The sequence below is a fragment of the Lacerta agilis genome, chromosome 2, assembly GCF_009819535.1.
Source record: "Lacerta agilis isolate rLacAgi1 chromosome 2, rLacAgi1.pri, whole genome shotgun sequence".
NCBI classification, from domain to species: Eukaryota; Metazoa; Chordata; class Lepidosauria; order Squamata; family Lacertidae; genus Lacerta; species Lacerta agilis.
Window position 1 is genome coordinate 52,474,874 of NC_046313.1, and position 26,574 is coordinate 52,501,447.

General features: G+C 44.8%; 1 protein-coding gene across 2 annotated transcripts in view; it reads left to right on the forward strand.

Moving 5' to 3' along the window:
- The first annotated feature begins 6,076 nt into the window (after positions 1-6,076).
- SEPTIN8 (septin 8) overlaps positions 6,077-26,574 on the forward strand; it is a 47,560-nt gene continuing 27,062 nt past the window's right edge. Inside the window, exon 1 of one of the 2 annotated variants that reach the window (XM_033140046.1) lies at positions 6,077-6,401. In XM_033140046.1, the coding sequence (XP_032995937.1) occupies positions 6,372-6,401 (30 nt within the window). In that variant the 5' untranslated portion in view covers positions 6,077-6,371. The remainder of the gene's footprint in view (positions 6,402-26,574) is intronic. The other variant, XM_033140047.1, reaches the window with a different exon arrangement.

Here is a 26,574-nt window from a genome sequence, read left to right on the forward strand (position 1 = left end):
TGGCTACCAATTAATTTCCAGGCCCAATTCAAAGTGCTGCAAGACTGCAAGACCTCAAGGACCACCTTTCCCCATATGAACTGACCCGGACCCTGCAGTCTGAGGCCTCTCTTTGTGTGAGTCCTTGAGAGATCCGGAGGGTGGCAACAACAAGTGGTGGCTCCCCACTTGTGGAATGCTCTCCCCAGGGAGACTTACCTCTGTATTCATTACATATCTTTAGGCACCAGCCAAAAACATTGTTTTCCCAGGCCTTTGACTAATTAAACTATCTATGGCCTTTTAAACAGGGTTTCGGGTATTGTTATTGGTTGTGCCTAAATCTGAGGTAGGGGTTTAACAGTGGGAAGCCAGCAGGAAGCAAAAGAAAGGATTAAGATGTTTGCACCTATGCACTCAAATATGGACCAAGCAGGTGCCCATTGGAGATTGCAGCCTTGGGTTAAAAAGAGAGAAAATGTCTCGGGGGGGGGGGGGGCTTCTCACAGACATTTAAGTCAAATGTTACTATGCAGTCTCAGACCCATTAAAAAGCAAAACACAGAATTAATGTGTGCCGACTGAGCCAATCTTAAGACTTTGGAGAGGAGATGCAAATGGGTGAAATCCAATGCAAATGTTATCTCCACTTCAGAAGCCTCCGAAACTGTTTGTATTATAAGCCATGAAAGGCTCTTGGTGATACTCATGGAGAGATGAACAGGGACACATCTTCTCTGGACAGTCGCACATTGTTTGCCTGCCAAGGACTCGCTCTCCTTCTCTGAGGGCAGCTTTATAGCCACTCATTGACAGATCCCGTGATGTGTGCTGCAGTGTTTCTCAGATGTTTTGAACTTCCACAACCCCCTTCCAAAGTTATTCTGCCCTCTGGGATCCCACGACTCACCCAGCACCAACCAACTGTTCCATAGCAGAATGGGAAGAGATAATTGAAAACAAACTCCTCACTTTCTTGAGTCTTCAGGTTATGGAAGAGGTGCCCAGATCTGTGTCACTTACCCTTTCTGAGTGCTGCAGATTAAGCTAAGCATGGTGAGTCTCTCTCTCTCTCTCTCTCTCTCTCTCTCTCTCTCCATGGATTTGTGTGCTCACTACAAGGATTTTTTGTTTTACCCTAGAATTCAAGAGACATGTCCCTTAGCACAGGCTATCTGACCCGATTGGCTCCAACTGTGTGGCTATGAGAAAAAGGTTGGCCAGGATAAGTGCAGGATTTGGAAGCCATTTTGCATATGATTAAGGGACATCAGTCTTCAAATATCTAAAACAGGGGTTGTCAGCATGGTGCCCACAAGCACCATAGCACCTGTGAAGGCTTTCTTTCATGCCCCCAGACAGATGCCATGGCGTCTGAGTTTTCTACTTAAAAAAATAAGAACCTCTCTAGCCCTTATAGAAAGAACATTATGGGACAAAATGTGCAGGAGTGAGTGTGATGTGCCCACGTGTGCATGTGTTTGTGTGTGTGTAATGCTGGCATGATAAGCATAAAATTGTTGCAGCTGGCTGTTGCTCTATGTTATGTTATGCCATGTTCCCTGTGGCGGCAGCCATTTTGTGGCTGGCACGCCCAGCGCTATATCAAAATTCGAAATGTGACCACGAAAAGTTTCAAAAAGGTTGGTGACTCCTGATCTAAAAGGACGACACTCAGAAGATGGAACAGAATTTGTCCTCCAGGGCTAGAAAAAAAACAGCTGGAAATTTCAGGGGAGCAGATTTCAGCTAAACGTTAAGAGAAACATCCTCACAGAACAAGCTGTTCAGCAGTGGAACAGGCGACTTCCCCAAAAGGTGGGGAGCTTTCCTTGACTGGAGGTATTCAAGGAGAGGCCGCATGGCCATCTGCCACAGATGCTGTAGCTGCTTCATTTAAAAGGGGATTAGACAAATTCATGGAGGATAAGTCCGTCCATGGTTACTAGTCATGATGGCTGTGCACCGTCTTCCAGCATAAGAGGCCTCTCTGAATACCAGTTGCTGGGGAACACGAGTGAGAGAGGGCTCCTGTTGGGAAAGTATGCTGAACTGAACACTTCCACCTTGTCAAAGCGTCACCAAAAGAGAGGACAAAGTATGATGCAGGTCTGCATAAAGGGGTTAATTTGTATGTGGGGAATGCACATTTAGAAACAACAACAATAATTTTGATAGAAATGCAATGTATCTTACTATAGTTGGGAAGCCTGTGGAGAGCTGTAGCTATGGGGGCAGGGGGGAGGCTAGCCATGTTTTTTACCCTGAGTGAAGCCTCCAGAGGGGCACGATTGAGACTCCCAGCCTGTATGTGTACACAAATGCACATGGTGTGTGTGTGCCAAACTGGGTCTTTGACCTAGGTGAAATAAAGCCTCATTTTGCTCCTGGACTGTGACTAGGTGACCTTAACATTGTCCAGGTTGCTACCTGTTGACGGGCAACTCTAAAGGGTTCTCCTCTCCTTATGAGTTTTGGTTTTTCTTTATTTTTTAATATATCTGCAATCTGGACTTAGACCAGGCAATCCTTCAAACTGAGGGCTGACTATCCTCTTGCAGCTCTTCAGGTGCAGGACATTGTTCCGTAAAAAATGACACATGACCACCCTAACTAGATAGACTTTTGTCTTATCCGGGAGCGTTCTTCTCATGTCCTTATCCTATCCTGCAATTTATACGTGGAGCAGGGGGTTGGACAAGATGGCATTCAGAATTCCTTCCAACTGTATGAGTTGGAAAACACAGTGGGGCAAGCCCTGCTTGTTGCACATTGACCAGGTATCTAAAGCTGCCTGTTTGTAAAGGAAAGCCTCAGTGTAACTCTACACAGAAGTGACTGAGTGAGACTCCTGTCATGGTAAATGTTGATCTGCCTGTGCAATAATGGTTTGTGAAAACAAGTACCTCACAAAACAAACGTATCTGCTTTACAGATACCTAACTTCACAGAAGCAAACGTTTCCATTATTTATATGCTCTCTATGCTTATCAGTCACTATTAACATTGTGTTGTAACCGTCTTTACCAAGTGATCCCCTTGACAGGGTGCCATGGTTGGAATGTACTGCTTTCTATGGTGCAGCGATTCATGCTTCTTCTTTTGATGTAAACCACTGTGTAAGTGACCAATCTGGTTCCATTAGAAAAAGCCTCACAGAAACCTCTTCAGCGAATCTTCCTTTTGTAGTATTAAAGACAGGGCTTATTTTAAAAATGAGTCTCCCTGTCTGCATCTTCCATCTCCCAAACTGAATTGTATCTGATTTCCAAACCCTGGATTCTGATTTTCTTAATTACTTTTAGAGATTAGTGACATGTCTCTGGTCTTGCTCACTTGAAAATTATAAGGACAATAAATATCCAGAAAAGATTAGTGCATGATCTTGCATAGCCTCTAACACTCAAATCATAGTGCATAATAGGTCTTTCTTTCCTATTACTGTGAGAAAGGAGAATGGTTATGACATGAGTATCGAAGGGATATCAATGCCAACTTTTGCCCTGCCTAGCAGAGCCATCTGCACGCACAAACACAATCCATCATACTGAAGGGGGTTTAGCCAGACATGCCTGGCTCAGCTGGTGAGGAGCAAAGCAAATGCACCTCCTCAAATGGAAGCCACTGCTGGTGGCATCCCCACTGGAAATGGAGAGGGTGAGAGCAGAGCTGGCTCCTGAGCTGGCCCTCCTCCCATCATGTGACAGCAAGAGGCCCAATCATCACTGAAGCAGCCTGGGATCTGGCACAGCAAGGGGTGTTCCCCACCCCCCACCCCGGCCACACCCCCTCCTTTCACCCTGGCTGGTGTGAGCAGCGGTGCTGAGGTGCAGCAGTGGCTTTGCCCATGCTGGTTTGGATTGCAGCAAGTCGAGGAAAGTGAAGTGTCCTGTAGAATCAAAAGAGAACCTTTCACAGCCATTGAAATGTAGCTTGAGGTATACTTGCGGGTACAAAAATTAAGTGGAGAGAAATATACCCTCTTCATTTACGTGAACAAGTGAATGTTATTACATTATATATTTATTTATACCCTGCCTTTCTCCCTGACAGGGACTCAGGCAGCTTGAACATGGTACATTGGTTACATACTCTATGACAGGGGTGGCCAACTCCCAAGAGACTGCGATACAGTATATTCAGAGTTAAAAACTGGAAATGATCTACCCCCCGTTTTGGGGTTCGGGTCAAAGTTGTTGAGGTTTTTCACGGAAGAGGTTAAATGTTGAGCTATTTTTAGGGGAGCCACAGTTGTTCAGCTTCTTTGGGGGGGCACTAATCTACCGCAGATGTTCAATGATCTACCGGTAGATCACGATCTACCTGTTGGACATGCTTGCTCTATGATATCTGGTCTGTTTTTTGGTGTTCGTCTTCAAGTCTGGAGGAGAGTAGAGGTTTGGTAGGATTCATCCATTACTAGTGGATGAGCACTTTTAGGGCTTTTGTTTTATTGTATTTTTATTCGATGCATTTTGGTTTTGAATATCAAGGTGTTTTGGTTTTCATGGATTTGTAAGTGCTTTGAGACATCTTCTTGTGAAAAGATTGATGAACAGTATAAATAACTCTCTTACATTCAAAGTGGATTTTGTATTTGACAAATGGTATCTAATCTCATCTTCAAAGGGGAAGATGTGAAACAAGCTCACAGTGTATGGCTCTCATCTCTCAACTGGACAAAGGATTAGGCCAGGCCAGACCTTCTTTGTTAGGATATTAATACCAGCTTGCTCTTAATCTGTTTGCTTGGGATTTGCTAGTTTTATGATTGTACTGGAAAGGTATTGGTTTTATTTTAAATTTTTCCATTGTGTTGTACACCACTTTATTATTTTTTAAAGTGTGGAGTGACTTAAAAACAACATTTAAATGTTTATATTTGAGGCACCCCAAGCAGCTGCAAAGAAGATGCTGATCATAATATCCATTGCTTGATTAAATGTTTTTGCTTTCCCCCAAGTTACCACTTGGGCTGGCTCTGGAAACAAGCCCATTTGAGACCCAGATGGATAAAGGCCTCCCATGCAGTCTTCATGAAGTGCTTCCCCAACACCCATGGGACTTATAACAGATATATTGTTCAGCACGGAAACATATTGTGATCAGAATAGCAGGATGGGCATTCCTATGAGCTCACAGAACTTTTGAATACTTGGTGCAACATAGTGGCTAACAATAAGTGGAGTTGTGCGACTGTTGCAAATAAGTCAACAAATGGGAACGCCCTTCCAGTCACTCTCGAAGGCTGCCCTCTTATTCCAAATGAGCTAGGAGGAAGCCCCCTTTGATTCATTGGGACTTCCTTCAGGGGTGGGCTTTGGTAATCTTTGATAATATGGTGCCATGAGAGAGCCCAAAATCTGGCACCCAAAATGGATCTTCTCAATTTTGCGCCCCCACAGCTCAGCGCCTGGTGCAGGGGAACCACCCGGTGTGATAAATCCAGTGCTGCTTTCTTCCTAGGAAACATCATAGGTTTTGTGCTCCAAGTGACCCTCCAGGATGATTTGGTCCTCCACTTCCCACCAGTCGCAGCCAAAATTGCCAATGCTGAGTGATGCTGGGAGCTGTGTGATCTAACAATATCTAAAGGACATCTGGTTGGAGTGGATGGTGTTAGGGTTATAGACAAGCCACTCTTCCCCTCCCAGCAAGATAGAGAAAGGAGCATATTATCAAGGTGCTTACAGGTTGTTTTATGCGTTTCTTTCTTTATTGCCTTTGTAGCCCACCTTTTCTTCCAAGGAGCTCAAGGCGGACTACATTATTATTACTACTGTTTATTGACTATATATACCACCCTATACCCGGGGGTCTCATGCTTCTCGCTCTGCCCGTGCTACCCCCACAACAATCCTGTGAGATAGGTTAGGCGGCAATGATCTCTGCGCTGATACCTGGGAAGCGCTTGGAAGGAAAACTCTACCTCGACGCTGCGTCGCCGTTTCTCGACGCTGCGCAGCTTCTCTCCAGCCTCACCGAATTCCGCCCGAAAAACGCAGCGACCCAATCAAGCCCCGGACTACAACTCCCAGCATCCTTCTCCGGACCGTGCACGCCGGGCAGCTGCGGTTCGCCAGCGCCGCCGCCTTCCCCCTTCCTACTCGCGGGGCGTTCTCCTGCCGGACGGGCTGGGCGTCGAGGCTCCGTGGGACGAGCGGGCTCCCCGGTTCCGCCAGCTCCTCGCCGCACCGCGGCGCCCCGGGCGAGGGCGGCGTCCCGCGTTCTCCCCAGCCGGAGAAGGGGGAGTTTCCAGGAAGTGGCCATATTGGATTCATTCAGTTGCCTCAGCCCAGGGCGGAGGAGAGGAGCAGGTTCCCGGCGAGACGGCTTACTAGATCCCCAGGAGGAGGAACCCCTTCGCCCTTCGGCCCCTGGATCTCCCTGCCATGGCTGCGACGGATCTGGAGCGCTTCTCTGTGAGTAGCAGCCGCAGCAGCCGCGTCTCTAGCGAGGAGGGTAGGGGCGCCGTGCGCACGTCGCTCCCTCCAAGCGCGCGGGAGAAGAGCTTTAGAGACCCCGGCTGGCGAGGGCTGCGCTGTGGGAAAGGGCTCGCCGCAGGGGAGTTTAGGGACAGGACTCCGGGCCGCGCCAGGGCTGCCCGTCTGAACTAGGCTGAGCTTGGGGCATCAGGGATCTCCCGGGGAAGGGAGTCGCCGCCTTCTGCAGAAGAGGCTGCGCGCCTCGGCGCACTCTCCAGCAGGCAGGCGTGTTGTCACTTACTCACTAGATTGCCAGCCCCGCCACGAAACACGCGTTTGTCCGGGGGGGGGGGGGCTTGTGCCTTTCTGCCAGGATAGATGGCGATGGAGGGACTGGAGTGGTGGTGGTGGGGGACCTGTAGTCCTCAGTGAGCGCGACTCTGGGAGTGTGGGGGCTAAGGCTGCGTTTCCTACCACTCTTACCTGGGGGTAAGCCCCTCCGAATTCAGTGGGGCTTATTTCTGGGTAGGGTTGCAGCCTCGGGGGGGGGAGGAAATCCTCCAGGGGTTTTGTACAGCTGCGCCAGGCGCCAAGGCTGCCGCCGCCGCAGTTTAATACATGTGGCCTGCACCCAAGGAGTGGACTGTCGTAGGTAGTCGGATAAGACCCACCAGCCGACTTTCTCTTTCCGAGTTGTCGGGGATCTTCCCATTCCGATGGGCTTTTTGCCCTGCCCTGCAGTATTTCTTTAGGCTCTGCGGCAGGAGATGGGCAGCTGGCCTTCAGGAATGGAAACAGCAGCTGCAATTCAAAAAAGCCTCCTTGCAGCTCGATCCTGTGCATGTCTGCATGGACTCTATTCCCACTGCTCACCTATGAGCAAGTCGCACTGAAAACAAGGGCTGTTTCTTGTGGATGTTGTGTGCAGGAACTCAAAGAGATGAGCCTCTTTCATTCTGAACCAGCTGTCGCCCAAAGGAGATTCTTCTTGGTGCATTTAATCCTGATGGAGTGGGAAACCTTTGGCCCTCCAGATATGCTTTTTAAAAAACAAAAACAAAAAACCCTGCTATCCTGGCTCATGACCAGGGCTTATGGGAGTTCGAGTCCAGCTACCTCAGGAGGACCACAGGTATCCTTGGGCGGGGAGGTCAGTTGCTCTGCAGAAGTACCCACATAGTTGGCTGCCAATATATTGCTGCGATTACTTAAGCAACTCGAAACTTGCAGTGCATAATAGAGAGAAGCAAAAGTGAGCTTTTCTGTTTGCTAGTGGCTTTTACTCTGTGTTAGAAACTGGGAGAGAAAAGCTAGGAGCCAAATGGCTCCTGGGACCTGGGTTGTGGATGCCAAAACAGAATGTCTAGTTGCCGTTGGGGGGGGGGCAGCAACACTTTTTATTTATATTTTATAAGCATGAATTCACATAAGTGACATATTGTTAATATCACATTTTTAACAAATTGTTAATACATGTTTAATTTGGTGCTCACAATAAAAAATATTGGTACCATACTTCAGTTTTCAAAACACTCTACTGTGCTCTGAACATATTGCCTATCCTTAACATATACTTTGATACTACAAAGCACATATATTTCAGTAATCCTTGAGTGTCAGCCAGGTGCAAAAAATGGCACCCAGACTTTTTGAGGTGCTCGCAAACAGATAATCTTTAGGTGCGAAATGCACCTGGCAGCCTGCTAATTTCAAACCCTGCTTTTACTCCAGTAGTGATGTGCAGCTATAATTACGGGCCTGAACCTACCATTTCTACTGAAGCTGAATAGTATATCTTCCTATTGACATAAGTTGATTATGGAAATGTGAATTGTCTGTTGGAATTCCCATTTGTGCCGTTGACACTGCACACACATATATCACATTATCTTCGATGTGAGAGTATGCAAACACAGTTCAGGTAATAGTTCAACCCTCTATCAGCCTTGAATTCCTCAAGTCTGTGATATGCATTGGTGCAATATGAATGAATGAATGAAATTTCATGTCCATTATGCATTTAACCACTCTGTGCTGTCTCTTTCAGGCACTTTTTATCTAGCTCTATGAAAGAATGAGAGATCTATTTCCCCATAAAACCCTGGGATATACTAGTTGTATGTATGCCTTAGTATGCTTGCTAAAACAAACAACATTTTTTTTCTTTCAGAATAATTTTTTTTTGAAGGCTGATTGTCAAACCTCTGTGTGTGCCATTATCCTGTCTAGAACACAGCCAATGTTTTGTTTGAGTTGCCAGATGTCTCTGGCCATTGCAAATCCTTAATTGTGTAAATGTTGGCATCTAAACAAGACAGAAGCCAAGGAATGGCTTTCTAAGCCAACACTGTGGGTGTCTCTGAATGGCAACATCATTTAAATGCACATTTATGAGGCACAAACTAAGACTGTGCCTCGTAGTGTGTTTGAAATGTCAGATGGAAAGTTTGGGAAGTGTTTTGTATATTTATGTTGGGTCTGCAGGAACCTCCTGTTAAGAAGAAATGAAACAATTACAAAATATACAGCTGCCCTTATGTATACAATGTGTACATATAACCGTATACATTGTATAATCTCATTGCACTCTATGAGGCACAGGTTAGTTAAAACGATCTGATACTGCCTTGCATCTATGGGTTTCTAACTGCTCATTTGAACAATTATATTGTTTCCTTCCTGGCTTTTAACTTGTGTTAATTCACGAAAGCATTTTCCCTGGCCATCTGGAGGTTTATTTATTGTGTTGCAGCCTATGGCATAAGTCAAGTGGAACTCTGTGTCATGAAAGGAACCGACTCAGGGTTGGCTAACTCCTGCACTGGGATTTTCTGAAGATGCAAATTCTTTAAATGAATGTAGGGTAATATTCAGAGGCGTCTTTCAGATGGCTGCATAGCAGCCATCCCACTAGCCGGAAGCCTTGTTAATAAGGTAGTCAGTGGAACATTCAAAACCGATTGGTGGTGTGAGGTGACATTTGCATGTGCAAAATCTGTAGTGCAACTGCGCCTGTTATTTATGGCAGTTGAGCTTGTGCACTGCTGCTGGCACTGTTAAGGGTTAAGTTTGTTAGGAGTTGCTGGGAATTGTAACTCTGTGAAGGGCAAACTCCTGTGCCCAGAAATCTTTGAGGGCAAGAATGTGCTTCAAATGTGCTTTAAAGGTACGGTGTGTACACAGCCTGGTAGTTGATGCCTCATAGGGGGAAGTGGAAAAGGAGAGAGGCATTGTAATGGGTGCTAAAAGGAGTTTTATTACATTTCTATACTGCCCTTCATCGGAGGATCACAGGGTGGGTTATACAATGTAAAAACACAAAAATACATAACATAGTAACAAACAAAAACAATAAAACCATGCATGCACACACAGTTTAAAAGGCCATAGATTGAGAAGAGGAATGTTTTTGCCTGGTGCCTAAAGATATGTCACAAAGGCACCCAGTGCGCCTCCCTGGGGAGAGCATTCCACAAGCGGAATGATGGAAATTGCGTTCATACTCAAGATATACCCAAGAGACAAACACTCCAGTCCAGTAGGCTGAGCTAAATGGTGGTGCCTATATATGCAGGAGGACAAGAGGTATATCAGGACCTTCCGTGGAGTTTTAGTGTGGGGGCAAATCAAAGTGGGAATGTTGAGAAAGAGCCCAGTTAATCTGATGGGTACAGCAGCCTGAATCAACAGGGCTTGCAGCATTTCCTCCTGAATGGAAAGCTCTTGCATGGGGGGGGAGGGGGGAGTGGAAAAAAGTATCGTGTGATGATCACACGTCCACTTCACTGATTGCATGCACACATGTATGGAAACTGCACTTGCCCATGTGTGTGCAATGAAATGCACGTGTACATGTCGTACTGTTGGTTGCCGTCTGCATGCAGTTTGCAAAAGAGAGCATTTGAAACAGTCCACAGAGGAGGACAGTCCAAAGTGAGAATGAAAGCATTCAGTTATGCGCAAGAGCATAAACTGCTCTTCTTGGGTACATCGTGGCAGGAGGGCAAAACTTGATACTGGAACAGGCACTGTTAGATTAGTGGGATTTCCTCTGTCTATGCACACAGCCAAATTGCGTATCTTGAAGTGCCTGCAACGTGGACCCCCCTCCCCCTCCCCAGTCCATCATAATGATGGAATTCCACTAGTTATAGCATAAATGCCAAATAATTGTAGTAATGCCATTTTTTTTGATGGGAGGAATAACTTAAAGGTTCTGTTGTTTGTTGTTAGTGTTGAAAGCACATCCATGTAGGCATTGATACAATGGGAATGAAAATAAACCGAGTTGAGGGTTTTGCTAAAACAGCAAGCTCAAGTCATTTGTATTCCTTTCCAGCGCCAATGCCTTGAAACCTTGCCAGAAACTTGCTCTCAGTGGTTACTGTGTTTCTATTGAGAGTAATTAGCTTGGAGGAAAATTGTTCCCGTGATAATGTTTGAACCACTCAGAATGCAAAACAAAGTACAAAAGTAAGCACTGCTCAGGTTTTTGCTTTTGTGTGGCGTCAATAAATCTAAAACATCGTTTCTATTAGGTGAATGGTGCGGGCAGTATATGCTGTATAATTGCTACCAGAAGCCAAGCTGGATGGGATTTGTGTAGCTTTAAAGTTGCCATTGGCGGTGTTCAAAAGCTTATATGTTACTGTAGAGTTATTCAAGAGGAATTACAGTGATGACCAACCCCTTTTATTTTCATGTATCGGAACTAGCTTAACTTCCCAAGCTCAAGTTGTCATAGTTTGAGATAACATAATATATAGAAATTCCTTTCTCTCCGTGGTTTGAGTGCACCCCTCCCCTAACATCTCCTCCTTCCCTTCTCAAATCTCTGAACAAAAATGTTGAGTTCTGGGACCTGTTCTAGCATTCTGCATTAGTTTCAAGCCCTTATGCAGCTCTGGCTATGGGGAGAAAGTAACGCATGAAATGAACTGGGCTGTGTCCCATTTATCTGAGTGCTGCACAGTCTATCCTTGGAAAACATTTTCTGGTTCAAAACTGGGTGTCTGTGGCGATACTGGATTCAGCAACCTGGCTTTCGCTCCCCCCCCCATTACTTTTTCCAAGGACCAATGCTAGTTTGAACATCAAGCACCATGTCCCTGAATTGTAATACCTTAGAAAGGCCCTCTGTCAAGCAAGAGGAGCTGCTCTGTGTTAGGTTATTATGAAATATATTGTGGGAATTGTTCTGCATTTTGAAAATTAAATTTAAAATATTGTTCAAAACAGTTTGTTTTTCACTATCATAAATTCTGGTTATGTTTGTGTAAGACAATGGAATGTGAATACCACCCCCCACCCCCTGCCAGCCCCAGTTGTTATGTAAGATTTTGCTGGAGCATCAGTGTGTTCTGTTTGCCTGTGACCTCAATGATGGCCTCTGGAAGAGCAGATCAATCCTAATTTAATTAGAGATATAGCCAAACTGAACATCCATCCCTGCACGACCATGAATCTTGCTAGGTGGCCCTGAGCAAGTCACGATCTCTCAACTTAATCCATCCTACAGGGGTTTGTTGAGAGGATAAAATATAAATCTCTGCCCTATAGTGGCACAGAGATGGTTTCTTTAGTTGTGTTACATTCTCAGGGCTGATAACCAATATCTGCTGGGTAACTTGGTGTCCCTGAAGATATACAATATACACTAAATGAAATCTAAGGCTGCATTCCTGTGCACACTTGAAAGCAAGGTCTAAGGACCTCCATGGAAGTCACTAGAAAGTTAGCATCCATACATACAGTTTGGCTGCCCATTACGTTGGCAGACCTTGATTTAGGTGCTAAATCACTTTCGTATCCTGTGATGCCAAAAGGAAGGGCAAAAAGTTGATTTGGTGCTCATAAAACATGGTTGAATTGCTTCTTCACAACTGCACACCTGCTCTGACCCTACGAGGATTACATTGCAAGCCTACATTTCTATACACCGGGACTTGCTCCAAGTTAAGTGTGTGTAGGACTGCAGACTTAGGATTTCACATTTTGAATGTTTTCATCTTCATTGCAATAGCTGGTTTAAAGCTCTGGCTAGTTCCGAAACCAGGTAACCATAGTTTCCCAGTTTGGATGGAATGAGAAGGTATGGTTAGTTGAAAACTTCCCAGCTTACTGCTGCAGTGTATGCCAAGGAGTGAAAAGGTGGCAAAACGACAGAGAGCATGAGCAAAGGGCTTGTGCATATATTGGCTTGTTTAAGCTGAGAAATGATTGTCAGAACCAGGCTTCTATGGGAGAGTTCTGAGCTTCCTTTTTAAATACTAGTAGTGATCATTGAATCCAAAGCTGTGGTTGGAATAATATTTGACTCTCAATACACCCAGCACTCCCACAGAAACCCTGCATGACCTAAAAGCCAATGTCACATGGAATCCTGATGAATAAGGATTCAACGCCCAGTAGTTAAGGTCTCATTATTAAACCATTATTCATGGTTGCAGAACTGGAAGTGTGGAATGCATCTATTAAAAATAATTGTAATTTAAGTGTGATTTTTTTTTAAGTGTGATATGAAGAGTGTATCTCTGCCACTTCTGTGCAACTCATCTTGCTCCCTTTCTCCTTAAAGCTTGATGGGAGCAACTTGGAGCATAGAATTTTTTTTTCTTGAGCCAGCAACTTGTGTTTAAGCTCTGCCCTGCAGGGATATAGTTGGGCTTCGGGATATTTGGCGACCCTTCTGAGTACATGTGAAGTGCCTTCTTGGCGCTTCATTCATCATTCATATTGGGGATTTTGTTCTGGGTTTGTTTGTTATGGGTTCTTCACTTTGAGATGGCTATATTGTGTGCCTGAGGCCCTTAATACACACAACAGATTTTTGTTGGATTGGACACCCTTATGAAGCATGTCGCTCTTCCTTGTCAACTGTTGACGTTTCTAAACCTCCCTCCCACATTAGATTGTATGGGTTTGGGGGTTGTTTTTCATTTTTCTTTGGGAAGCTGCCTTCACTTCCCACACTATGTTTAAAACAAGCCAGCCCCTCTCCTCTCTCTACCCCCCTCACCCCCACGTTGCTAAATGCAAAATGCAATGGAAGGAACTATTATAAGAAGCTGACAGCTGATGTGGCACAATCTGGGGAGCTGGGCTTGTTCTGCAGGGATCCCTCCCCCCTCCCCCTGTGCTAATGGTTTTATGCTTCACCCTCAGCTGCTGAGGTTTGATGTAAAGCTCTTGAGATGATAGGGTGTTCTTGGCAAATAAAGGAGTTAGAAAAACATTTCAGAAATGTTACCAATAGCTGAGGCAACAGTGTGAGAAGAGGTCATGTGTCTCTCTCTCTCATTTCATAACAGACCACAACTGTGAAATGTTCTGTGGAGGACCGCTGTGGGAAAGTTGATGGCTGTGATTTCCCTTTTGAATTGCCTTGGAGCCACCTTGGGATGCTTCCTACCTCACAAAAGGATATAGGGCAAATAATTCCTTTTCAAAAAAGGGAGTTGAGCCAGAGCTGTGCTCTTAGATTTCCCACCACCACCACGGAATTGGGATGACATGAGCCTCCCTAGATATTCTCTAGGAAAGGTGCCATACGTCATGTCCCCAAAGTGCCTGTTCTCCAATCACCATCCGACTAATTTAATTTGTTGGGCAGACAGCTTCCCTGAAGGGATCTGCACGCATAGGCTGGTGCCTTAGCAAGATTAAAATCCATGGTTGCTGGGATCCTGCACTTCTCCTACAAAGGGTACGGGTCTTGTCTTTTCTCTGATGCTTCTTAGTGCTTGGGCACCTCCTACCAAGGGCAGATTCAGGGCATGTGTTGGCAGGGACAGATGGGAATTGTAGATCAAGGCATCTGGGCATCACTAGGATGTTGAAGGCTGTTCTGCCCTCTTTTTGAGCATGGAGTTGGAGCGCAGACATGGATCATCCCTACAGTTGCACAGCACTTTCCAGGTTGTCATAGAACTTTAGAACCGCAGTGTGACTGATGCAATGCAACTTGCAAGGCCTTTCAACTGCTCCCTTCCTATCTCTAAACTTAGGGTGGGGAGAAGAGAGACGAGACTGGCACACATCATGTTTACCACTGCATGAGTGAATTTATGGATTCATGGCCCCTTTTCCTGCTGCTTGGCCCTGTGGATTTAAGGCACATACCACCTACATCTGAATGACTATGTTTTATTTAATTTATTCATTTAATATATTTATATCCCAGGTGTGTTAACTCCAAAAAAAATTCAGAACTGCTTATGAAATGGACATTGAGATTAAAAGGGAAAACGACAGAATATCAGCAACACAGGTAGTTATTAAATCCACATTAGCCATGTTCAGGGCGGCTTACATAATTGATACAGGGTACATACAGAACCTTTGTCTTAGGATGCAACAGGAGGTATTTATTTATATTCTAGTGCAGACTTGTCTAAACCTGTGCCTGGGAAAGAACTTGAGTGAACAGGAGATGAAGGGCAGGACCAATCTTCCCCATTTGCACCAGTGATAAGTGGATAGTATTTTAGTCTTGGACCCGAGTCCCCACTCGAACACAGTGCTTACCTTGGGCTGCTGCTTTTCTCTGACCTGCCCTACAGTTCTGCATGGATAAACCCTCTCTACACCACTCACCTTGAATGTCTTGGAAGGGTGGGCCTTGGGGGAAAATTTCTAAATTTCCAAGGATTTATCTTAAGAGTTTTGAATGAACAACTGCTTAAGGATTTGAAATATTTTGTTTTCAAATGTGTATTATTGTGTTATTCTGTTGCCGAAGAGCTTTGAGACTGGTGGTGAAGGGTGCTTTTAGCTCCCCTGAAAATTCGACTGAGCAGGGGCTTGCTAACAGAACTGACTGTGGCCTTTCATTTTCCAGACCAGACGCTGTTTATCTTTTCCAGCATGTACTCATTTGGGGAATGGAATTCTTGTTCTGCTGAAATCATGAACTTTCTCATCCTTAAGGTCATTCTGGAGGAAATGTCTTTCATTTTTTTGTTTCATGGTTTCCCTCTGTTTTTCGATGACTTCTCCAAGATCCAACTTACATGTGTTCTGTGCAGCAGTGATAAGAGGCCCAGTTAATTTGGTATACCTGTATCTGGCCTGTGCCACTTGAGGCTGCAGATGGGAGGGCCCCCAGATTTCACTGCTCCTCCAAATAAAAATAAAAATAAATCCCTGAACGTGACAGGGGGAATAGCACTGGTATAGTCTTATTCCTTGTATGTTATTTTTCTAAGAACCATTAACAAAGTAAATAAATAAAGAGCCTGCCCGCTGAAGTGGCCCAGGTCCAAGACAGGTTTACCACTTTAATGAGAACTAGACCAGAGCAAGCCCTAATTTTGTTCCCTTGTGCTGTCTCAACATTAGGCTGCCTTGTATAAATACAGCAACAGATCAGAAAAACCTGATTAAGTGCAACATTCTTTCACTTTGTGTAGGGTGGGGGAGCGTCATTCCTGAAGCCTTACCCATCTATACAAATACTTGGATGGCTATTCTTGCAGTGTGCACACATTGACAGGGGTTAGAGTTTTGACCAGATCTGTTTATCTTTGGCTTATTTGTCTGGTCTAGAGAAGGGAAGGAGTACCATAGTTTTGATCTATAGATGTCTGTCAGGTTTTACCATGAATGCTTTTAGAAAACATTGGAGAGGATTCTGGCAGGGGGGGGGCAGTGCAAATATATTTGACTGCTGTAAATATGTGATTCAGGCAAGAGAACTTCTAGAGATATTAATTAGCACCTCTTGCAATTTGTGCCAAGGGGAACAAAGGCCAGGGTTAAAAGAGACCTGCATAAATGTCAATCTATACACACAGGGAGTTTCATGTTTTCCCTGCTCCCATTTAATCCTTCTACACTGTGTTGCTGTTCTCCTCTGGAGGGGTTCCCTGACACCTTCTTGAGGATCACATGGGGCTGTAGTGAGAAGGGGGCACAAGAAACTTGTACATGAACAAAATGCCATGCACAGCGTTTTGGATCCCATTCAAACTCTCCTCCCCAAATTTGGAGGAACTTGGAGTCTATCCTTAGTTTAGGTAAGGAAAATATTACCGTATAATGCAAAAATCCACAGGGTTTTTGAAATACTTAAGGCGTAATGTAATCCAAGCATGGCCAGTTAGAAATATGAATTTGTATTTTGGTGTTGTATTGATGTGTACAATACTGTCCTTTTCTTTTATAGTCAAATACAGGTGGTTTTTTTTTTTAATTTTGCATTCATGCCTGCTATTGAAATTAAAAGCTCACCAAATGTCCTGTTTGTCATTGTGAGAAAGAGAGAGCAGCTCTCTGCCGTCATGAATGAATGGGATGGGCAGCTCCCCATGTGTGCATGCTTGCAATCAACTTCTCACTGTCATGAATGGGAAGGGCAACTGGGAGAGCATGTGTTTCTGGACTGAGCAGCTATTTCTTTCACAACGTAAGTTTTTAATACCTTGATCATCCTTCAGCTATGCTTAGCAATGAAGAAGTCGGAGATTGAGCAATCCAGCACATACCTAAGCAAAGATAAGTGACATATTGTTTGCTTTTTAAGGTGAGTCCAGAAACAGCATTTAGATAAAGAGGCTGAAATGTAAGATCGGCTTGCTTGGTAAGAGCCCCAGCCCATTGAATAGCCTTCCCTAAATATGCTGGGACTGTTGAGGAGGAGGCATTTTTGCCTTCCAGAGAACCCCATTTTGTCAGCATCAGAGAAGGGCTTCTAAAAGGTCTGAGTGGCATCGCTAATAAAGCTCTTGCTTTGCTGAGCAGAAGCAAAGATTTTCCTCTTGATGTTTGCTGTTCTAATGGGTACAGCAGAATATGAGGACGGAGTTGTTGTTTGTGATCCCTTAAAGGAAAAGGAAACTGCAAAGTAATGTGTTGGAACTTGTGAGCTTGATAGGCCAGCAAAGAGGTTGACTGTCTTCATATTCCTAGTGAATCAACTTTTCGCAACATTCAGTGTGCATTTAAAACACATGGCTTCCCCCAAGGAATTGTGGGAATTGGAGTTTTTTCCTCACAGAGACACAGTTCCCAGCATCCTTAACAAGCTACATCCCAGGATTCTTTGGGGGGGGGAACCATGTGCTTTAAATGTGCCTCAAGTGTGCTTAAAAAGTGTGGTGTGGATCTGCCCGCAGATACCTGTAGTTAAAGGTACAAGAGGAGTATGAAATTTCTGTTGATACATTGACTGGAGAAGTGGGGGGGGGGGAATCAGAGAAGTCAATAAACATCCCACTCTGAAGTTGTTTACCTAGAGGCAGACTTTGGTCTTTCACTTTTCAGCAGCACATCGTGAGAGGTCAAAAGTCCCCCCCCCCGGCCTCCCTCCTTCCTTTCTGCTCATTTCACTACATCATAGTCATGGCACCCTGGAGCGCCCCCTAGGCTCAGTACCCAGTGCAGTGGAACCAGTCACGCTGCCCAAAATCCACCTCTGGTTTACCCATTTTGAAAGTTGTACAGTTTGTTACAGAAGCTTGAAACAAAGCTTGAAAGGTATGGGTGTTATGCACTCCAGATCAACAGAAGCAGCACCACAGCAAAGTTGTTCAGAAGATTCTCCCTCCTTCATTCCTGCTCTGCATCCTGGGATTGTACTGCAGTTTGCAAATGAAGGAGCTGAAGAGAATGTTACCCTTCCTGTGTTCCCCCCACCCTCCCATCTGCTCCAGTTGCCTACGAGTGTTGCTTAGCACAGATGCAGTCTGGGTTTTGGTGCTTGAAAGCGTTTGTTCCTGAATGGTGAATGAACTGATTCTTAAACAGCTTCTTCATCATCATCATCAAATGGCTGATACCTACTTAGTTTCTGACAAAAAGAGTTCTGCTGCACAAATTGAATGGAACTTTGGTTTTCATTGAACAAGCCGCTGTAATAACTTTAGAGGGCCATTGAACGGCCTACCAATATGAAGGTCACATTTGGCAATTCATTGTGGGCCAGAGGACCACAGCTAATTAGCATACATAGCTGCATGTAATTAATATAAACCATTGCCTTTAGGCCACCAAAATTCCACAGTAGCTGCATGCAACTGTCCTTCTTATAAGATATATTTCTGCTCTGCTTACCCACACCCTGCCTTCTGAAGCAGTTCTCAAACTATTCTTCTTCCCCCCTCCCCACCCCACCCCCTCTGTGTGTCTCTGTTTCTGTCTCTCAACTCCTGGCTTGGATTATGATGTGACTGCTTAACCAGTGACAGTATCTTTTGCCCAATTACTGTACAAAATACCCAATTTATCCTAATCCTGTACTCTTTTTTTATCAGGGTCTGAATTATCCCACTGAGCCACAGGATGGGATAGTTTGCTAAGCCGTTAAAACCTTTCATTCAGGAAGCAAAGAAGCCCTATTTAAATCAATGCCATTCCTTTGGAACAGAATCAGAGTGTTTGAGGCATGTGCCACAGAAGGAAATGCGGAATGACTGAAGTAGTTTCTCTCCTGCTTTGCAGATGTTGTGGGACTGGAGTAGATCCTTAATTTCCCACTGGGCATACAGTTTTTCCAGTGCCTTAGTCCAATGTCTGGAAGTGGTGCTCAAACTCTTTGCTCATAGGCACAGTCTTTGCAGCCTTTTTCATATTGAAAGGCAGAAACTGGCTTCCCCTTGTGTCCTTGGCTGGTATGACAGAGGGCTTTCCCCTTTGTAGGTGCTCAGGCTACTATGCATGAGGTTTGTTATGAAAAATATAATGAAAACCTGGTGGTATATTAAGGTAGGGGTTGCCACACAGCAGATTGGGATCTACTGGTATATTTCCAGGGGGTTGCATTAGATCAGCAAGGGTTTTTCCTGACTCCCAGCTGTTTAAACATTAGCAACAACTGAATAACCCCCCTCCCCCAAATCTAAATTAGGCTGCTGAAAGGAAGAAACCTAACCAGGAATAGATATTTGTGTGAAAGGACTGTGCCCTCAGTTCAGTTCAGTTCTGATATTCCTAGGCTTGGAATGTAGTCAGAGGCACCCTGTTGTTGTTGTTTTATTTTAACCGTGTGGCTTTTGCTGGTAGTTCTAATAGAAAACAAAGTTGATTTGACAACCGTGAAGGCTTCCTACCCCTGCATAAAGGTATTCTTGACACCTCTATGAAAGCTTGACAACAGTAAATGTACTCGCTTCACAATCAGTTCTGAACATGATATATTTATTGATGCCGGCAGGTTTCTTAAAATAAGAAAATTGTGTGTGTTGCACATGCTCACCCCAATGTAGCCTAGCATGTCCATGATTCTTGAGTAGGGCCAAGGCAACCCACCCTTCCTCCATGAGTTCTGTCTCCCCTCCTGGACCCGGGGGGGGGGGGAGCAGTGGAAGCAGCCTTTCTGCATCTGTAGCAAGTCTTTCAGTTCAAGAACTATATCATATCCTGTTTTTGAAACTGTATTCTGATGGGCCCACGATTGCACTCTGCTGAAAGTACGGTCATGCCTTGGATCCCGAACGCCTTGCAAGTTGAATGTTTTGGCTCCTGAGCGCCGCAAACCTGGAAGTGAGTGTTCTGGTTTGCAAAAGTTCTTTGGAACCCGAATGTCCGACACGGCTTCCGCAGCTTCTGATTGGCTTGGTTTCCGAACATTTTGGAAGTCAGGCAGACTTGCGGAACAGATTCCATTCGACTTCCGAGGTACCACTGTATGTTGCATTTATATTTATTTATTAAATTTATTAACCACCCTTCACCTGAAGGTCGCAGAGCAGCTTACAACATAAAAATGCAAAACGAAAATACAAAATACATAATATAATAGCGCAAAAAACCCAAATATCCTAATAGCTGCCCCTCCCACAAACACATTTTAAAGACCATAGATTGTTTAACCAGCCAAAGTCTTGCTTGAAGAGGAACATTTTCACCTGGTGCCATGGATGGGAGATGCTTCCCCCTTCAAAACTGCGGGTATGAGAAGGTGGTCATAGAGCATGCAAGTTAAGCTGTAATAGAGGACATGTCACAATTCTCTTGATCTCGGGACTGCAGCCTGCAGTGGCAATTCATGCCAGCAGTTTAGTGGTCTGAATATTCTGCCCTGCAGCTGTGCTCTAATTGGGCACCCTGAGTGACATTAACCGAGTCACAGATTTCCTTACCGGTAAAATAATCAATGGATCCTATAGAGTGCCCTATATCTCAGAGATAGTTACTGTGCATTATGACATTTGAATTTACAACTATTTTTCACTTTTAAAGCCAACAAGCCTAGCTGTTCTTTATAAAAATGAATGAACGCTACGCTGTGCGGAATATTCCATCTGCGCAAGCATATCAGCTTGCCGGCAGAACAATGCCTCGCCCCTCTCCTGCACGCTGTTCTGAGGTTCTCCCCATCCCCAAGGATGGCCCAATGCATTCGGGCACCAGAGGCGAACCAGGAAATGGTGCCTCCTGCCAGAGAAGAACGAGTGAAGATTTATATCAGGAACAAGGGGGAGAGTGAAGACCAACATTGGGAACAAATGGAGGAATCAAATCAACCTTACCTGGTGGTTGAAGTGGGAATCAAAGGCTATCATGGTGTTGGGGGGAAAGGGCCCAGTCTGAATCACAGGTGGAGACCCCAGAGGGCAGCCCCTGCCATTTGCTCCCCAGGCGTGGGGAGAGATCAGCAGTTCCTCCTATCGCTATAGATGTGGCATTGGGTGTGCTGCTGAGGAGGTGGCAGATCTGACCTCCAAGGAGCACACTGCACCTGTCGCTGCCACTGGCAATGCATTCCTTGGAGGCTGGATCCTCTGCCCCTATGGATCCTGCTGCCTGAGGCAATTGCCTCACTTTGCCTCATGGGTCTGCTGGCCCTGCCTGACACACACCCCTAGCTCCTTTTTTCCAATTGGAACCTATGCCACATTGGGCAGGTAACTAGTGTGACACCTGGCCAGGAGTTTGGAAGACCCAAGTCACCCTCTGAGGCAGAAATAGGCAGTTGATAGAAATGGCAACCAGGATTTCCCAAATTTTCTTGCCAGGCAGCACCTTTCCTGTGGTTTCTGGAGATTTTGTGCCTCACTCAAGGAAAATGGAGACACAAGGAACCAGACTTTTTTCCCCACATCGACAACAAGTGCTAGATAGGCATGTGGCAGTTTCCTGTGTGCCAGGCATACAGCTTTGCCTAGAGAGCTTGCTTACTTGCTCTGGCACACCTTTTTTACAATTAAAGGCCCTACGTGGGGTCAAATGAGAGGACACTTAAATGACAGCAGTGGCGTTCCTAAATCAGGAGACTAGATTTTTATTGGGCAGTGAGTAAGAGGCAGGAGAATCAAGGGCTTAATAACTAAAGGCTCTTTAGGGCTCACTCAACAAACTAATTACCGGTAGGTGAGTCTGGTCTTGCTGAGGCAGCACGTCTAAAGTAGCTTATAAAGAAAAGGTCAGTCAGCTGATTATAGTCTTAGTAAAGATTCAAACACATTTCTCCCTTTTGTGTGGTTTAGTTCCTTTGTGCAGTGTGTCAAAGACTATCATTTTCAGTTCCAAGCCCTCCTTGATTAATTTATGTGCTGCAGTAATTTCAGATATGTTGTCTGGTTGTTGTTTTTCCTGCCCAAGCTGAATTAGGTTTGTTTATCTTATTTATTTGTTGCATTTGTATCCCGCCTTTCCACCAAATGGTGCTCAAGGCTGCTAACATCAATGGCAGATGTTGCAAGTATCGTGTTTCTTGGTATCCACCATAGGAGTCTACTCCTAGGGTCTGATGTACCTTCACCCCGCCCCACAATAAAATATTTGAGGGGGCTGACAGCCCCCCCCCTGAGTTTTCATTTTTAATGTATTTTTATTAAAGATTTTCTTGATTTACAAAAGTATGTGCAATGTCTCTCTCTTGTAGTTTTTTCCATTTAAAGCAGCACGGAGGGGGAAGCCCCAGGAGCCGGCGCTTGGTCACCGGGGAGCAGCAGCGCCGGCTGAGATGAACTACGCAGTCCATCCTGCCGGCGCTGCTGCTCCAGTGGCGACCCACCAAGCGAGCGCCAGCTCCTGGGGCTTCCCCATCCCGATCGCGCAGGGCAGCCCCATAGCGGTGCCAGCGGGTGGACACCGGACAGACCGCGGGGCAGAGCGGCTTCGCTCCGCAGCTTGCTTGGGTTGCCAGCGGGGCGGGGCTGCCCCAAGTGTCACCGCTCCCCTGGAAACCAGGGCGTACCACTCCCCCCCTCGTGACGCCCATGGGCTCTCCCAAGTGCAGGAGTTGATCCACCTGAATAAGTCTGTGGATTGCTGGATCAAGGCCTTTGATTGAGCCTTCATTGACAACTGATGCTTCTGTTCTTTCTACTTCAGTCACAAGAATTGTTTGTTTGGCATCGGATGGAAAACTACAACAGTAAGGCCACCATTGACTTTCTCATTGGTTTTACAGGATTTATTTTTGAGAAATGGGCTGAGTAATGCAGTCTCCTTTTTGGCTGCTACTCAGAAGCAACTGTGAACATATTAGAAGAGGAGGGGGATCATAAAATAACTCCCAAAGCACATATTATCTTTTCATCTTCCCATTTTTGGATTGTTTTGGTTTTGCAATTCGGCTTGTCTGAGACAGAGCTTTCTTATAAACCCATAATACAGATTCTGGCTGTTGCCTAGGAACATGTCTCTGGTCTTTCGGGGCATTCATATTCTAATCATAGCTCTCTGGCAAAACCTTGTTTACTTCCTTTCCAGGCAGTGTCAATGACACAGCCTTCAAAGGTTTTGGTTTTATGTTTATAACTTGTCTTTCATTTATGCTTTGGAGAGGGTGGGTGTGAGGAACACATATCAGCCCTAGGCAATTTTCATTAAGAATACAGACTGCCAGCTGAAGTGATTGGATAGTCCTTAATTCACATTTTGTATTTCAATAGTAAAAGCAGGCTTGTAATAAGTCACTCACCTGGCTTCCTTTGGTGAGGAGAAGCTTCTGTAATATTCTCCCCACCTCCAGCACAAATGAATTAAGGGCCAAACTAGATTCCTAGGAAGCTGACTTGTATCCAGTCAGACCACTGGCTCACTATTGTATGCACTGAATGGCAGTGGCTCCCTAGGGTTTCAGACAGGGAGCCTTTCCCTGGAGAGGCCAGGGATTGAATCTGAGACCTTTGGCATGCAAAGCTGATGCTCTACCACTGAGCTACATGGCACAAGCATGTAATATGCATTTTTAAAAAGTGATTTGAATATTTATTTAGCATTTTTTAATATCCTAACCTTCTTCCCTTTTGGAGCGCTGGGTAGCTAACGACACACAGTCAATAAATGCAGCATAAAGCAGAACATAAATGATAATGGCTGACTTACAAAAAGACAGCAGCAATACATATCTATAGAATACATCAGCTGCCGAAGAGGAGTAAAATTGTGACTGCAGCATATAGGAAGGAGGATTTGATCCTTTTCCTGTGTGTTGCAGTGCTGCTAAAAACCTCTGCCACCATCCTTCCATCCCTCAAGCTGAAATTGGCCTTGGAACAGAAACTTCCAGTCGTGCCAGCAGTGAGTTTTGAGTGTGTGGCTTACATCAGGGTGGTTGTGGTTGTGGAAATGATTAGACACCCTCTCGCTGCGCAATATTCTCTCCCTGCCTGATGTCATTTTCTTGCTCTCCCCTCTCCATCCCCTCATTGAGATTTAAAGATATCTTTTTTAAAAGATATCTGAAGAAGTGTGCATGCACTCTAAAGTGCACTTGGCCTCTAAGGTGCTACTGGAAAGAATTTTTTATTTTATTTTATTTTTTAAAATGATACCTTAGTCAGTGGTGTCCAACCTTTTTTCAAAGAGGGCCAGATTTTATGAAGTGGAGGGCCGTGAGGGCCGACCAGAGTTGTTGACCCTTTTTTAAGGATTGAAGTTGTGGAGCTTTATTTTATTTTATTATTTTACCCCAAAGTTGTTGAGCTTATTTTAGGATTGAAGTTGAGATTTCTTTAGGATTTTACCCTGGGAAATAAACTGCCACAGGGACCGGATAAAGCCCCCGGAACAGACTTTGGACATGCCTGCCTTAGATGCTTACATTCATTTAATATTTGAGCCTACCATACGTATGTGGAGCAGGTTTTCAGGCTACCCAGTTTTTCTGGGCTAGTAACCTTTGGTTCACCAGAAGCGGCTTAGTCATGCTGGCCACATGACCCGGAAGCTGCACGCCAGCTCCCTCAGCCAGTAACGCGAGATGAGCGCCGCAACCCCAGAGTTGGACACGACTGGACCTAATGGTCTGGGGTCTCTTTACCTTTAACCTTTGTGAACACACTTGTACTGTGCATCAGCCCCACTTGCCATGTATTTGTTGAACCCCCATATTATGTCCACACAAAGAAATCCTATGTACAAGTGTGTGTGTGTGCGCGCGCATGTTTGTGCCCATTGGCCCAGGATCCCTCTTCACGTTGAAGAACTCTGCTTAGGGAGGAGGGAGCTTAACTGCAAGTTCCCACTTGGGTGGCATGCTAAGCGATACCATAACGTGGCTTACTGTGTTACACAAACAGGGAGTCCTGAAGTGATTTACTAGAACAGCATCATACAAAATATACAGATTTGAGTGATGGCTTCAATTTCTGCTGACAAACGCAGTAGGTGTAGATGAGTTTTTAAAATGTTGCTGGTGATAGTGGAGTAAACTGTTGTGGTCAGGATATTTTCCTATCCTGAAATCTTGTCTGGAGACTCTTTGTGCTGTTCTTCATTTGGTGGAGGAAAAAGGAGCGGGGAGCACAAATGTCTGTCAATATGTTCCGTAAAAAAAAGATGAGATCATTTCAAAAAGAGAGCTTGAATAGCAGAGTTCTGTCACAGCCAAGAAAGCTGTTTTTGGTGTTTCTTCTCTTGCCTTTTAAAATAAAGGGAGTGTGTGCTTAGTCTTTTGAAATAGAACATTAAAATGCTTGAGTTGGTCTTAAGTTGAACAACAAGTCAATCTTTTGTTTAGTAATCTTGGAGAGAAGTCTCAAGACTTCAAGTCCTCCACTGGAATAAATTTTAAAATTGGCAGCCATTGAAGGTTTTCATAAACACTTAGCTTCTGTAGACTGTTCTGCCTGATGGAACATCAAGACAGGATTTATGCGGGTGGGAATGGAGAAACTCAATCCAGAAACATCAGTGTTTGTATATTTCCTACTCTCAGTTAACCACCATATAGTTTTGAGGGATAATTAATAATTAATAATAATAACAACAATAATTTATTATTTATACCCCGTCCATCTGGCTGGGTTTCCCCAGCCACTCTGGGCAGCTTCCAACAGAATGTTAAAATACAATAATCTATTAAACTTTAAAAGCTTCCCTAAACAGGGCTGCCTACCTCAGTTTTCACTTAAGTAGACCCACAGGGTAGTCCTTCTAGGACATTGCTATAAATTGTTACCTGTGGAGCTACCAAACCACTGCAACCCTGTTAATAAAATTATCATTAAAAGGTGTGACCCCATAAATGAAGGGTGTTTGCAGAGAACTGGGTAGACAACTTTTAAAATGATAGATGAGGGAAGTTCCTCTTTTGATTTCAGATGGGAGTTGAAGTTCAACAACATCTGGAAGGCCACCCCTGGTTTAATGTTACAGATAACTTCTGTGTTGATTTGGAGGACAAGCACTCAAATATGTACAATCGGGGCCACCAACAGGGTGCCTGCAACCTCTCTGCTAACGCGACAGTATATGGAGATTTGTTTTGGGGTGAGAAACCCATCCCATTTTTCATAGTGCAAAAAAAATAAATCTGACTTTTGCGAAAGATCTGGAATGGATATACTCGATATTTTCAGTAGTGTGGCATGTGTACAAGCACCACCTCACATTTTGTGGGGTGGGGATGGTTTAGGTGATGGTCTGTTTCAAGGCCACTTCCCTTTGACCAGTGCGAGCTGCTAGTTTGCGAGCTCCGAGGAGAGAGATGACAGAGGAGAGAGATGGCAGATAGCGACAACAGCACAGAGTCAAAGTACTGCCCATGAAAAGCGATCCTTATCCTCAGACAAAATTTCCTCATGGTAGACAGGTTCACTATAGCTCTGGCAGACATGTAGGTCCTCTTCTCCCTCTAGGTCAGTACTCCAAAATACTAGGCATTAAATAAATAGCATCTGCCCTCATGCACATGCTTATAACTCCATTTACTGGCTGGAGGAGCGCAGTGCGGTGTAATGGGTGTGACCTACAGCCATGGAACTTTTCTCAACTTGGT